The 14692-nt window shown below is 42.7% G+C and overlaps 1 protein-coding gene across 7 annotated transcripts in view; it reads right to left on the bottom strand.

Moving 5' to 3' along the window:
• The window catches only part of ARHGAP44 (Rho GTPase activating protein 44), a 171480-nt gene extending 157329 nt beyond the window's left edge, over nt 1–14151 (bottom strand). For 3 of the 7 annotated variants that reach the window (XM_019755263.2, XM_019755264.2, XM_019755259.2), the window contains exon 1: nt 13730–14125. In XM_019755263.2, the coding sequence (XP_019610822.2) occupies nt 13730–13782 (53 nt within the window). In that variant the 5' untranslated portion in view covers nt 13783–14125. Of the gene's footprint in view, nt 1–13729 lie in introns of all 7 variants that reach the window. The other 4 variants (XM_019755260.2, XM_074320484.1, XM_019755258.2 and 1 more) reach the window with 4 other exon arrangements.
• Nucleotides 14152–14692: the final 541 nt, after the last annotated feature.

The raw sequence follows: 14692 nt of genomic DNA on the forward strand, positions 1-14692 counted from the left end.
TCAGTGACGGAATCATCCAAGAGACCCAGTGACAGAAAACAATTGGGAAGCAACCCCTCTGAAGAGGCTGCCCTGTCGCCCTGCAGCAGGGCCACTACCTGGTCTCCTTTGGTTTTTGGGAGCCCTTCCCCATCCTTCTCAAATCTCCTTTTTTGCTTAGAGCAGCCAGACTCTATGTCTGCTGTTGCCAGCAGAGAACCCTAACTGGTCATGGGAACCACTAGTCCTCAGTTTCAAACCATGCAGACCACGTTTCAAAATGTTATGTGTCTTTAACATCCGCAACCCTAAAAGGCTATTAGCATATCACCTCCTAATAGCAGACTATTTTATTCTCTAAAATGAGATCTGACATCATGTCCCTCCCGGAGCATGAGGACAAGATGTTTCCCATGTTTGAAACCGAGGCTCAAGAGAACTTCAAACATTTCTCTTTAGACCTTTCAGGGCCCCAAACTTAAAACATCATTGTAAGAAATTCCAGCTACATTTTACATTTGCTCCCTCTGTTTTGAGTCCTGGGAGGGTTTTTTGTTTGTTTTTTAATAAAGTACATGTTTAAAGAACTTGAAAAAATTTTAAAAGTACAAGCAGCAAGAATTCAAATTACTCATAATCCTACCCAGAGATAAACACCACATACTGAACCTTCCAGTCTTTCCTGATTTCCTTCCAGTCTTTGCTACGCATTAAAAAAAAAAAAAAAAAAATACTGTACAATCTCAACTCTGTATGCACTTCTGTATCCTGTTTCCTGAAACATTTCTCTCAAGCCCTTAAATTTTTTTGAATGTTATAAAAACACTAAGATCATTACAACTGCATAGAGGTGCCAGAACTTACTTAATCATTCCACAAATACTGGACATTACTTAAAGCTTCCTACTTTTCTCCTACTGCAGAGTCATGAAAGAACAGCGATGCAGAACCTCAGTGTCAAAGCCAGCAGATCTGGGAGCAAACCTCAACTTCCCTTACCAACCATGCAGCCAGCTCCAACAACGCACTCAGCTGCTCCGAGACGCATGCAAAAATGGGGGAAAGATCAGGACCAACTCTGAGAGCTGCTGTGAGGATTACACAGGAATGTCTGTAAAGTACGGCACAAGTAAGTGTCTGTCACCAGACACACTCAACAATGACAGCTATAAAACTGAAGCGAGTCATATGTGTCTGCAATTGCAAAGGTGCACATAGACACAAAGCTCAAAGCTCTACTTGCTTTTCATATTCTTTATTTTTCAAGGTCTCTGGTTAATCTGTTATGTAGGAGTCTTTAGGGGGTTTTGCAGGTATAGAAACTGCTATCTTTCAACATGGGGCATAGAGCTAAAAAAACACTTTCAAAGAGCACTCGCTCACCCTTTCTGGAGAAACTGTAATAAGGAAACAAAGTGGAGAATTTTCTATTGGCAGAAATTTCCTTGTATGCTCTTTGCGGTTCAGGCTACATACAAGATACTCGATTACCTTAAATGAATGTGACATTGTTATTTTTATACAAGTCAAGAGCAGTTAATTAGCCTTCTAAAACCACCTAAACCAAAGCAACCTGAGGGACCCTGAGGCTGCAGAGACCCACACTTAGGAAGAGCATTTGCCTGTGCCTGACCTACTTAGGGCACAGCTTGAATCGGGCTCTGCCCCTTTCTCTGTCTGCTACTTCCACAGCCACCAGTCCCAATCTGTAAAATGGGCCTATAAATAGCACCTAATTCATACAGATGTTGCAAGGAGTCAATAAAAATAATACCTACAAAGGACATAGCTCAGTGCTTGGCCACAGGTGACACAGTGGTGGCATTTGTGGTTCTCCTCTCTCTGGGTCCATGAAGGATTGCCTTTTCCTGCCCCATCTGAAGTGGGATATGGTCAGGTGATTTGATTCAGCCAATAAAATGTGAGCACAACTGACACACATCACTTGGAAGAAACCTTAGGAGCCAGTGTATGATTCACATGATTCACCACATCCTCATTTACCGCCTGTGCCATCACAGAGGTACGTGTGGACCAGGTTCCCGTGTGTCCCTGAAGGGCTACTCCCAGCCCACATCAGCCAGCGCTGTATGCCGCCAAGATTTTACGGGTTTTTGTTACTGCAGAATGACCTATACCATCTAAGTAATAACTATTAGTCGCAATGGATTTTAAATGAGTGAGGCCATCAGTATTATTGATATCTCAAGATGTTTGATGTTCATGACTAAACACAGAAAAACTGGGTTTGATGTGAGAAAACAAGACAAATGGGTATCAATTTCAAGCTATAATTATCACTACTTAGGAATAAATAAGGTTAAAATGAATACCTTATGTCAAAGAGGCTTTTAGCACAGCAAGGGAAAGTGGTAATAACTATAATTTATTGAGTATTTATTACTTCCCAGGGGTTACACTAAGAATATTACATTATCTTATTTAATCATGGCAATAATTCCATAAAATGGGTGTCACTGAGGTGTGGCAGGATGAGAATTTCTGTTCTCTTCATTACTTCTCTCCCCACTATAGGAAGGGCTTATTTAAAAAAAAAAAAATCATATATATGTATATACATGTATATAAGTACATAAGTATACAATATAATATAGAACTATATAGAAATATATACATACATAGAAGGTGCCAAAAAATGTATACATATTTTAAGAAAGGAAAAAACTATTAAAATTGTAATACTCAATATATACTGATAACAAAAGATGAATACAAGTCACATGTGACTTCTGCAATCACAAGAGGTGCTCAACTGTTACCATCAGCGTCCAGACACTTCTGATTATGGCAGACTACTGCTTGAGCAACGCTGACCAAAGTGTCCACTTGTATACATTTTTTGGCACCCCCAGAGTGTGTGTGTGTGTGTGCACGCACGTGTGTATATGTATACATCTATGTGTGTATATATACATATATATACATAGATGTACACACAATTATATACATATATACATGAGTGAAGATCTGACAATTAAGTTCGCGAACTTGCCACCATGCGCTTACATTGACAGCACTGTACAAACAGCTCAGTAAGGTTTCATAACTTTGGTATATCAGTGTGTCATAGCTGTGTTCGTGTCAATGTGTGGCGGTGTCTTGCTGAGTGACGTTCATTATTGTTGTTGCCTGTTTCTGTGTGCCATCATGAGAATGTCTGAGCTTGAGTTAGAACAACAAACAAACATAAATTTCTTGTTAAACTTGGCAAAAGTGGAAGTGAAATCAGGGACATGTTAGCCCAAGTTTATGGGGATAATGCCATGAAGAAACGGTGGTGTATAAATGGATTAAACATTTTTCTGAGGGGAGAGAACACGTCACTGATGAAGAGAGGTCAGGGCAGCCAGTAACGAGCAGAACTGATGAAATTATTGCAGAAATTTGTCTCACTGTGTGTGAAAATCGTTGGCTGACTGTGAGAAGCATAGCAGACCAAGTAAACATCGATAGAGAAACAGTTAGGAAAATCTCAACTAAAAATCTTGGCATGAGAAAGGTGTGTACAAAAATGGTCCCGAAGGAGCTCACAGATGAACAAAATCAAAGGAGAGTCAGAGTTTGCCAAGACCTTTTGGAGAGGCAAGACGATGTTTTGGTCTGTGTTATTACTGGTGATGAAACATGGGTGTAACAATACGACCCTGAAACAAAGCGTCAAAGTGCACAAAGGAAGTCGGCCAATTCTCCATGACCAATAGTTCCATCAATCCAAATCAAGAGTCAAAACGATGTTGGTAAATTTTTTTGATATCAGAGGGATTATTCATTATGAATTTGTACCAACTGGACAGTTAACCAAGTTTCTATTTGGAAGTGCTAAAAGAGCTGCATGACAAAGACGAAAACAACCTGAACTTTTCACTAATAATTCATGGCTCTTGCATCACAACAATGCACCAGCTCACACAGCACTGTCTATGAGGCAGTTTTAAGCCATTAAGTAAATAACTGTATTGGAACACCCTCCCTACTCACCTGATCTGGCCCCCAATGACTTCTTTCTTTACCTGAAGATAAAGGAAATATTGAAAGGAAGACATTTTGATGACAATCAGGATATCAAAGGTAATACGAGGACAGCTCTGATGGCCATTCCAGAAAAAGAGTTCCAAAATTGCTTTGAGGGGTGGACTGGGCGCTGGTGTAGGTGCATAGGTTCCCAAGGGGAGTACTTTGAAGGTGACAGTAGTGATATTCAGCAATGAGGGATACAGCACTTTTTCTAGGATGAGTTTGTGAACTTAACTGTCACACCTCGTGTGTGTGTGTGTGTGTGTGTGTGTGTGTGTGTGTGTAACTAATTTTGACATGACAAGCAGTGTATATCAGCAGGAGAAAAGTTTATTATCCTAAAGATGCTCCCCTCTGAAGGATCTATGAAAATCTATAGTCACCCTCCCATGATGGAGACAAAGAATGACCTCATAGCTGCACAATGAAGAAGAGGGCAGGGCGGAGGGGACTGCAGTGAGCAGGAGTGCAAGAATGATTTCAAAGACAGTCAGTGGGAGGTGAGAGAGAGAACATTCCTAGTTAGTTACCTGGAGAGGTGCCCCATCCCCGTCTCCAGTCAGATCCAGGGGCGCTTTGTGACTAGTTCTAGCCAATGAAATGTGAACAGAGGAGACGTTTGTAAATTCCATCCTCAGGCAGTGCAGAGCCAATATGACATCTCTACATCCTCTCTTCATCTTCAGTAGTGACTGGAAGCCATATATTGAGATTGGGAAGGGAGTAAATGTGGGTGTGGGTGTGAGTAGGTGTGGGACTGAATCCATGGAGGACAGCTGCCCTTGGGAGTCCCGATTCACTTCACATTTCACATGAGCTTAAAATAAACTTTTGCTATGTTAAGCCACCAAGGCTCCAGAGCTCATGGGTTACCATTGCAGAGACTAACCTATCCCAACTAATACAACATAGAAGACTAAAGACTAGGAAGATAATAAAATAAGTCCAAGGAAATCAGGAGGAATTAATATTATTAATTAATAATTTAAAAAGAAGAATTTACTACAAATAGAAAAAGAGTATACTGATCAAGAGCTAATGAGGAAAAAAATATAGTTTAAACCTAAGAGCTGATTCTACAAAATGTGGGGAAGAAAACCCTCTGGCAAAGCTAGTTATGGTGTATAAAGAGAGAGAAATGCAAATTAAGATGATAAAAGAGCTACGACTATATACTCAAAATAGATTCTATTACATTTTAAAATCATAATAAAATCAATGTTTTTTAAAAATAAAATATGTTACTTAAATGACTCAGGAAAAGATAGAAAATATAAATAGTCTAGTAACTATTAAGAAATTGGGAAAACTGTCGAAATCACCTCCAAAAAAATGTCCTTGAAAATCTGCTTCCAACCTTCAAAGAACTACCTCACGATTGCATAGGAAAAGTAGGAAGTGGACAATTAATTTTACACTGCTATCAAAACAGGTATAGCAAAAGAAAAAAATTTAGATGCTCTCATTTATGAATACTGAATGCCAAAATCCTAAATAAAAGACCAATAAGTTAAATCTAGCAGAATATTTTTAAAAAAACATACTCAAGTAAGAATGATTGCAGGAAAACAAGTAGAGCTCAACATTAGAAAATCTACTGAGGTTCAAGAATCTAAAACACAAACTCTTCATGGGTTAGAACTCTACATTGGTGTATACTCAGCACAGAAAACATTGCCTGGAACATAGTCAGTGCTCATTAAATATTTATGGCATAAATTACTGAGTGACTATATTAATAAATAAAAGGAGAGAAACAAAATTATATTTAAAGACCATGATAATATAATTAAATTTAACTTTGGCACCAAAGAAAAACTCAAAGTAAAATAATAAAATTATGCAAAATGTAACATGATTAAAAAATAAAATCTCTCCAATTATCATGCATTTCCATGGAGAATAATAAGAGACATGGATGCCCACATATTGCCACATATTTTAACATGGTTCTACGAGTCCTAGACAATGCAATTAGTCAAGAAAATAAAATAAATATAAATACTGAAGAGGAAGAAGCAAAATTATTTGTAGAAAATGTGATTGTCTATATGGAAAATACAATAGATTCAACTTTTCAAAAAGTACTTAAAAGTAATGAGATAGTTTATGAAGACAGCTGTTAAGATAATTATATAAAAGTCAATAACTTTCCTATATCCCAGCAATAAAGAGTAAGAAAATATAACTTCACAAAAGATTCCGATCATTAAGGCTACAGTAATGACAATAACAAATTGCCTAAAAACAAAAACAAAATGATGCAAGACCCAAATGGACAAAAACCACTTTATAGGATCATAAACACACTTGAGTAAATATACCCTATTGCCAGAGGGGAAGAATGCTCATTACACTCAATATTGTAAAAGTGTCCATTTTCCCCATCTTAATATATAGATTAAAAAAATAAAATACTGAGGAAGAATACACAAATGAGAATAGCCATGAAAATGTAATTAATTCTCTTTGATAAGGGAGCAATTTGTACATTAGCTGTGGGTAAGGCACAGCAAGACAGCAAGATCCTTCGGCAAATTTGGTGAGCTCTACTTGCCAAGGGAAAGAGTTGCCCTGGAGGATGCTGAGATGAGGGGCCCAGACTGACTCTATGATCCTCCCACCCAAAGCAGGGACAGACCAATCTACCACTGCTCACCTGGGCAGCTGAGCCCACCTCAAACTCCTGCCAGAACTGACAGGCAGATCAGAGAACAAACTAGAAATCCTCAAAATAGATACAAAGATGAAATCTTTTAGTACGTGATAATGACATTTCAATACAGTGGGCTTGAATTAATACATCATTCAAGTTGATAATAGCATAACAGTTTGATTAAAAAAACTCTAAATGTGACATCTAACTCATACCATACACCAAAATTAATAACAAATGAAATATTTGATTGTAAAATGAAATTATATGAACTGTAATGAAAATGTATGAAATGTATGTAATCTCAGGCTGGGAACCATAACTTGATAGACTAAAGATCACAAAATACGAAAAAAATACATAAAACAAAATATGAAAGGCAAAAAAAACTACGGGGAATTGTATGTGGCATATGACAAAGCACATATATGCTTATTAAAAATTACCTAAAATCAATAAGGAAACAGTTATAAACACGACTTTAGAAAAGTGGGGCAAAGACATATGCAGGCAACAAATATTCAACATATTCAGAAAAGGCAACAAATGTCCAGTAAATATTAAAAATGCTTAATCACACTAGACATTGAAAGAGGAGAAAGGAGAGGTTTTTATTTTCATTCACGTGATTAACAAAGTTTTAATATTAGTTGCTGTTAGAGTTGGGGAGAATAAACTGACAATTCTACTGAGGCTGGAGCTATAATAAGTGTGTCTGTATATATAAAATATACACTCACATAGTCTTAAAAACTCATATACTCTTACCCAGCAATTCCACTTCTAACTTCATCCTACGAAAGCAAACCAGTGAGAAATATTTGCTACATGATTAGCAAAAGGAAATCGGTTGACTATAATGGAATATTACATAACCTCAAAAAATTATGCTGTAGAGGTATAGTTATGGACATGGGATGATATTCAAGATATAATATAGAGGGGAAAAAAGCACGTTGCAAAATAGTATACACAGTACGATCTCTAGCGCTTTTTAAAGAACATATAGACACCTACTGAAAACTCAGAAGACTATATCCAAAATATGAACCGTAGTCTCTAGGTAACGAGATTATTGGTGATTTTTTTTCCTTTTTGTCCACCCATAAGTTTATAACTTTTCTACAATAAACAAATATCACTTATGTAACCAAAAAGAAAGTTAAAAAAAGGAAATTCAATTCTGTGGGAAAATAAACATTTATCCTAAAAATAAACTCTAAAGTTGGAAAACGAAGGCAAAAACATCTGCTTCCTGGACAGAAAGGATAGTTTTAAGTTGCTAGATGGGCACTTGTTTCTCGAAGGCCGTGGGGTTCCAGGTGCCCGCTTACTTGGTTGCCCTGCACCCAGCGGCAGAGCCCTAACTATCCTTCTCTCTCCCCTCAACCTGCTGTGTGGCCTACAACTAACTCAACAGAGCGGAGGCATAATTGTATTATTTGCTGTTGTTATCAATATAGCATTTGAAATACCCTGTTCTTGTTGATTAATAAAAGAGATGCTTACTAATCCCCCCTAAAAGGTACAACCATAAATTAAATTACTGTTTTACTCACATGGCTACTGATTCACTTTTTCTAGAGGGAAAGAAAGGTGGGGGAGGCGGCTTGATCACCCATCCTAAAAGAATATGAATCGACGTTAATTGATACATTTCTTTGGTGAAGGCTAAATGCGAGGGGAATTCACTAATTGCGTTGAAGAGAATGGCTCCCTCACAATGACTTGCAGGTCTGGGGTATCCTGCAGGAAATCCAGGCAGCCTCGGGCTGACTGCGGAGTGCAGCCCAGCAGCAGGCTGGAAGCCGGCAGCTCTGCCCAATAAGGAGCTTAGACGATAGGAGCAAAGAACATTCTTTCCAGATTTGTAGGCCACTCATCAGTTGGTGGGTGCATTCTGTTATCTCTCACATATATACACTACAGCAGGTGGCAAGGCATGGCTTCCATAAAACTCCAATGAAAAACTTCACTCTGAGACCTAATAAATGTGCACAGTGCTCCTTGGGGGACTGGTTTGGGTCTGCCTGGCCCAGCTGTGGTAACAGGAAGATGCAGCAGGGCCTGTGTTGGTCTGATGGCCTAACGCACATTCAGGGAGCTAATAGCTGGGAACGAAGCAGTCCGATGACTAAGTGGAACTGGTTCTGACTTTTCCCTGATAGGCTACAGACTGGGTCACGGCTCCTAGGAGGCCTACTGATGGGCAGGGCAGTGTCTCAGAGAAACCTTCAAGGAAAAGATCCTCACTGGTGTCAGCTGCTTTGACCTGAGCACAAATGCCTGCAGCACCAGCCCTCCTAGAGGCTGCTGCATCCTCAGCATCTATTTTGGTCCCAGTGGCCAATGCCTGGACCCTGCGGTTGTGTCCGGAGCTGCAAAGCAGCAATGATGCTCACCTAAGCTGTGAACTGGAAAGCAAGCCCACTTGCATGCTGTGTTGCATGCTGAGCAGTCTAGGAATGGAAAATAGGCTCTGTAGACAAAACTTTGTCTTCCATTCCCCAACTCAGCGTCTAAAACTAAAGCATCCAACCCAGCAGTCCTGCTCCCCCTCCCACACTTCCATAGTTCCTCGCCTACTCTCAGGCACCATAAACATCACCCATTTTTGCACAAGAGCAGAGTCCATTTCAACCATCACTGGGCAGTGGCCATTTGAATCAGTTTCTAAAGAGCCCTTGAACCTTAGGAAGCCAATGTTTTTAGAGGATTGAATGGGCAAGCAGAAGAGGAAATGACAGTGAACTTATCAAAGGCTGGTTGAGGACTTGGTGTCAGCCCCATTCCCTTTAACATCATCACAGCCCTCCGTGGTGGGGGCTGCTGTGACTGCCTTTGTGCAGACTGAAAAAAATATCTTCCTCACCAGATCAAGGTGGCGATTATACCTCCATTTTCTCTTTCACTTAGCCGGTCTCTAAATTCCAGCTCAGGGCTTTAGTCCACCCAACACAAACCAAATGCCACTTCTAAGAAACACACTCTATCACTTTCAGGGTGCTTCTTACCCCAGCAACCAAGAGATTCTCTTGAAGGAAAAAAAAATGGCATCATAAGTCATGCAAGAACTAATTTCTCCCTTAGATCTTGCTCTATCCTGCCAAAGCCCAGCACTGCAGCTGTGCCTCACTCCTCTGAATCCTGATTCCCACCAAAAATGAAAGAGGCCGTGCGAGGAGCTTCTCCCATCTTTGAACTACTTCGCACTACTTCCCTGTCGATGATACTCAGACCTTTTGCTCACTCATTCATTCAGTTGCCCATGAACTGGCCCTGCCCACAAGAAGCTTAAAGTCTAGTGGGAAAGATAAATAATAAAAGACAAAAATTACAATACAACATAACCATAGCATGCCTTTAGAATACAGATTCCAGAAGAATTCTTGGACTCTCTTACTCTGCACTGCAATATTCCCTAAACCAGAGCAGTGCCTGGCACACAGCAAGCACCCAGTAAATATTTACTGAATGAATGCATGAATGAATAGTGCATGCCACAGTGCATACAACCCAATAACAGTCACAACAAGTGCCCAAAGGTACTTGTAGCTACTGTTTATTAAGCATTTCCCACTGCTGACCCTGTGTTCGGCACTTTTCAGGGATAATCTCATATTGGCATTGCCACATTACTACAGTGCAACCCTTATTATTCCCATTGTGCAGATGAGAAAACAGATGTGCAGAGAGTTAAGCTCAAGATCCTATAGTCAGTAAGCAACAAACCAGATCTGTCTCACTCGAAAGCCTGTGCTGCTCTGAACCATTAGGCACACAGTGGCCCCGTCTCCAAGGGCCAGGAAATGCTTCCCAAGGGATGGAATGAAGCGAAGGGACAGAGAGGGGAAGGAACGTATGCAAACACGGGAGAAGCAGACGAAGGAGGAGATGAAACTTTCCCAATTAAATGGAATGGGTTTTTATAAACTCTTTTCACAGTTGCTGACAATTTCTCTACTCAGATGTGAGTGCATCAAGGGAAAACACTAGAAACTCCGTAGAGTACGTTCAAGCATGGCAATTCCTACATTGTTAAAGTGACTGAATCCCATCCCGAGCAGTTTTACTCGTATATTCAGAACTCCAGAACGTGCGCCTTGTGGGAGATGAGCTGGGAGAGGAGCTATGAGTAGGAGCAACCCTCAAGCCCATCTCTCTCTTCCATCAGAGAAGAAAGTCCTCACGTCAAAGACACAAAAGGACAAGAACCCAGTGGATTGCTGAAGCAACTCCATAAAGCGATCTACCAATTCCACACCTAAATTCCAAACTTCCAATGCTGTTGCTTCTACTGATTCAGAAATTAAGAAGCAATGTTAGGATCATGCCTCACTACAGTCTCAATAAGATAAAGTAAATGGGTGCCACTTTTATTTACCCAAGTGAACCCAGGTAAACTGTTTTAATCTTGTCAATAAACATGAATTGAGCTCCGATTGTCTAAGGCATTGTGATATATATATATATATATATATATATATATACACACATATATATATATATTTATACACACACACACAGACACACACACACACTGAGCATACAATGGTGATCAATGCATTCTATTGGGGATAGACAGACAAGAAAACAAAAAAATGAAAAAAAAATAAGAGCATTTCAAAGAGAGGTTAGTGATGTGACAAAAATGAACAGGACAATGGTCTAGAGAGTGAATGGGGAGGGAGAACCTCTCAGAGGCCTTTGAGCTAAGACCTGAGTGATGAGGAAGAGGCAGATGGAAGAGCACATGCTCAGCCAGACAGGGAAAGAGGGAAAACAGCAAGAATAAAGCCCCCAGATGGAAATGAGTTTGGTGTGCTTGGGCCAGGGAAGGCCATTGTAACTGGAGCACAGTGAATGAGGGGCAGGTGGAACAGAATGAGTATGGAAAGACAAAGGGGGTGAAGTCAGGCACTGTCTTGTAGGCCATTGGAAAGATCTGGGACAGTAAGTATAATTAATGAGATGCTGTCGGAGGCTTTTAACCAGCAAAGTAACATGAACTGATTTTTGCTTTAAAAGGTTCACTCTGAATGTCATTAAAATGGAAACATATTAGTGACACACAATAGTGAACTGGCCATCACTTTACCTGCTGCATGACACAACGGATGCCGTCTCATAAAGAGACAGAATTCATCCACAAGCCAGCATCCACCAGAGTTCCAATAAACAAGTGGAAGGGACCTCTTGGTGACCAGCTGCTTGAACTTCCAAGAATAAGACCACATATTCTGAAATCCAATTTCCCCTCTCCCTTTATCATTCCCTCCACAGATGAGGGTAAAAAACAAGGTTTTGTGTTCAAGGCTCACAAATCTTACCACTTCTAAACAATTTCTGAAAAGGGACAGAAGAGTTGTGTTTGGGGGGCTAGGGAAGAAGCATAAACACATTGAACATTTTGATTCAAGCACTGAACTGAAACCCCGAGACCAAGGGGAACCAGCAATCCAAGTCTCTAGTCAGGGGCCTACTGATCACGTGGTTGGTCTGATGGGTAATGAAGAAGTCAAGACCTTAATACAGGTCAGCTTGACTGTCATCTACTAAACACCAATACAGGAAAACACTATTTCAGCAACCAATATATCAAAAGGCAGCCCACATGAGGCTATATCTGTGGCAAGACCATGCCAGAAACCTGGGCTAATCTGACTCTGCTATTCATAAATTCTCCCTCATGTTACAGCACATGTGTTTGGGAAAGGAAAATGAATCCAAGTCAATTTTAGACATTGTTACTTGGAAGCCATCTGGAGTCCCTGGAAGCATAAGAAGCCACTGCACGCCCTGCCCTCAAATGCCCACTGTAATTAGGGCAGTATGCTTACATGGGAGTTCAGTGTCCCCTATTCCCCAGAGATGTCCCCACCCCCACCCTACCAGATGCCAGCTAAGGCTCCACTTCCCACCCAAGAAAGGTATTTGGTTTCTCAGTAAACCTAATGGAGAGCCCTGGAGGTGTTGCGCTTGCACTTGAATTGCACCCAAGGCTGGGTTCTCTGCTTTCTACTGGCTTTAGAACTGCACACCTGAATTCCTTTGCCACAGCGGCAATGGAAATCCCTCCCTAGGAGCAGAAGTTCCATGAAAAATCCCTTCTACCTAACAATCCTGTGTTCAGAGTATGTCTAGCTTTGGAAGAGACCCACCAGAATCCTTATGTAACGTTAATAGATTTTAGCATGCTGCAGAGCCGCTCCTGGAGACAGTAGCCCAGATGTAGCCCATTTGCACTGTGATGACAGGGGGCTGGTCTTGTAGCTTCCTAGGGTCTGGCTCTTTCTGTGGGGGTTCTGTCCTCCTCCCCTACCTGGCTGTGATCCTCTGCTTATCTCATCTTCCTGAGGAGTTGGGCCTCCCTTTCTGCAGCCTCTCTCCCTCCACTGAAAACAGTGTTAGGACCAAGCCGACAGCAGCGCCATTCCTTCCCTGCCCCCATTCCCCCCCACCCCTTCGGGTCCTTTCTCCACCACCTAACGCCTTAACGAACCCAGCCAGGAAAGAGATACAGAATCCAGTACAGTCACAGTCCCAGAAAACAAACACGGCAGGAGGGAGGCTCAGCTCTGCCAAGCCGACCAGGCCCAACACTTGCCCTGGACCCCTGAGAAGCCCTGAACTCGGCGAAGGGGAGGACTCTTCGGAGAGCGACTGCGGTTCAGCTGCCTCCGGCACAATCGGAGCAAACACCTGTTTCCAGGAAGCTACGCTAGCAAAGGGAGAAGGGATTCCCGGGGAAAGGCAGGGAGGACGAGGTGAAGGGGCAGCTGGGGACGCAGGTGAAGGATGCGTCACACTTTGCGCTTGGCAACCGGAGCCCGGTAGCAGCAGGCAGAGCATGAGAAAGGCTCCGAGGTCTGGGAAGTTCATAGAGGAGGGGTCGCGCCTGCGAGCGGCGCCCCGAGGGGACCAGCCAGCACAGGGAAAGCGACGGCGGGGACAGAGGGAAGGAAGACAGGAGGCCGGGCGGGCTCCATCACCTGCGCGCCCTGGCGAACGCTGCCTCGCAGGCGCGCACCGGCCCGCGGCTGCCAGCGGGTGACCTACCTGCCCACCGTCTGGTTGGCCAGCTGGCGCATGCGATTGAACTGCTTCTTCATCTTGGCCCCGCTGCCGCGCTAGCCCGGGAGCTGGGGAAGGACGGAGCAGCCCGGAGCCCGCCGCAGGGTTACATGGCTCCCGTGTGGAGCCTCCCGGGCGACGGCAGCGGCAATGCGGAGCCTCGGGGAGCCTTGTGGCCCGCGCGCGGCTCCTTCCCGAGGGCACCACCGCCTACTCCTCCTCCCGCCGCGGCGCCTGCTGCCGCATCCTCCTCATGCGCTCCGCCGCACCTTCATAGTAACGCCTGGGGTAGCCTTCAGCGCCGGCCAGGTCCGCCCAGGATGTTCGCCCCCAGCCCCAGTCCCGCGCGGGGACCCGGGAGTCTCCGCAGGCTGGCTGGCTGGCTGGCCGGGTGGTCGCCGCTGCGCCTGTGCGGAGGGCGCCGTGCATTCTGGGACTTGTAGTTTCGCATCCCGGCGCCCACCTTTCCTCTGTCCAAAGTTTGCAAGTACCGTGGGGTGCGGAGGTGGGAGAAAATGGAGTCGCCAAAGTCTTTGCATATTAGCATTCTACGAGGGGAAATATTTTCTCCTTTAAAAATAGCAAAATGGAACCAAGAATACAACAGCAAATAAAGAAAGTGAACATCTGTCTTTCGCTGTATTTTAAGTGAATGTGAGGCATTGCTGTTTTGGATTCACAGGAGGAAGATTTATGCTAGAAGGTACATCACTCATAAAATTGCATAAGGTCACCTGATTAATGTGAAGGTGCAGGGTTACTCTTGGGGCACAGGGGTTGACGGTCAGATTTTGAACCAGGCAGAGCATGCATCCCAGAAGTTTGAGTCTTAATTTTCACCGAACCCAAAAGGTAACCTGAAGCCAAATAGAAGGATAAGATAGTGGCATCGCACTATCATTATATATGGGCCCAATCTGACTGGGACAACTTTCTTGAACGGCTTAA

Source organism: Rhinolophus sinicus, linkage group LG15 (assembly GCF_036562045.2).
Source record: "Rhinolophus sinicus isolate RSC01 linkage group LG15, ASM3656204v1, whole genome shotgun sequence".
Lineage (NCBI taxonomy): Eukaryota > Metazoa > Chordata > Mammalia > Chiroptera > Rhinolophidae > Rhinolophus > Rhinolophus sinicus.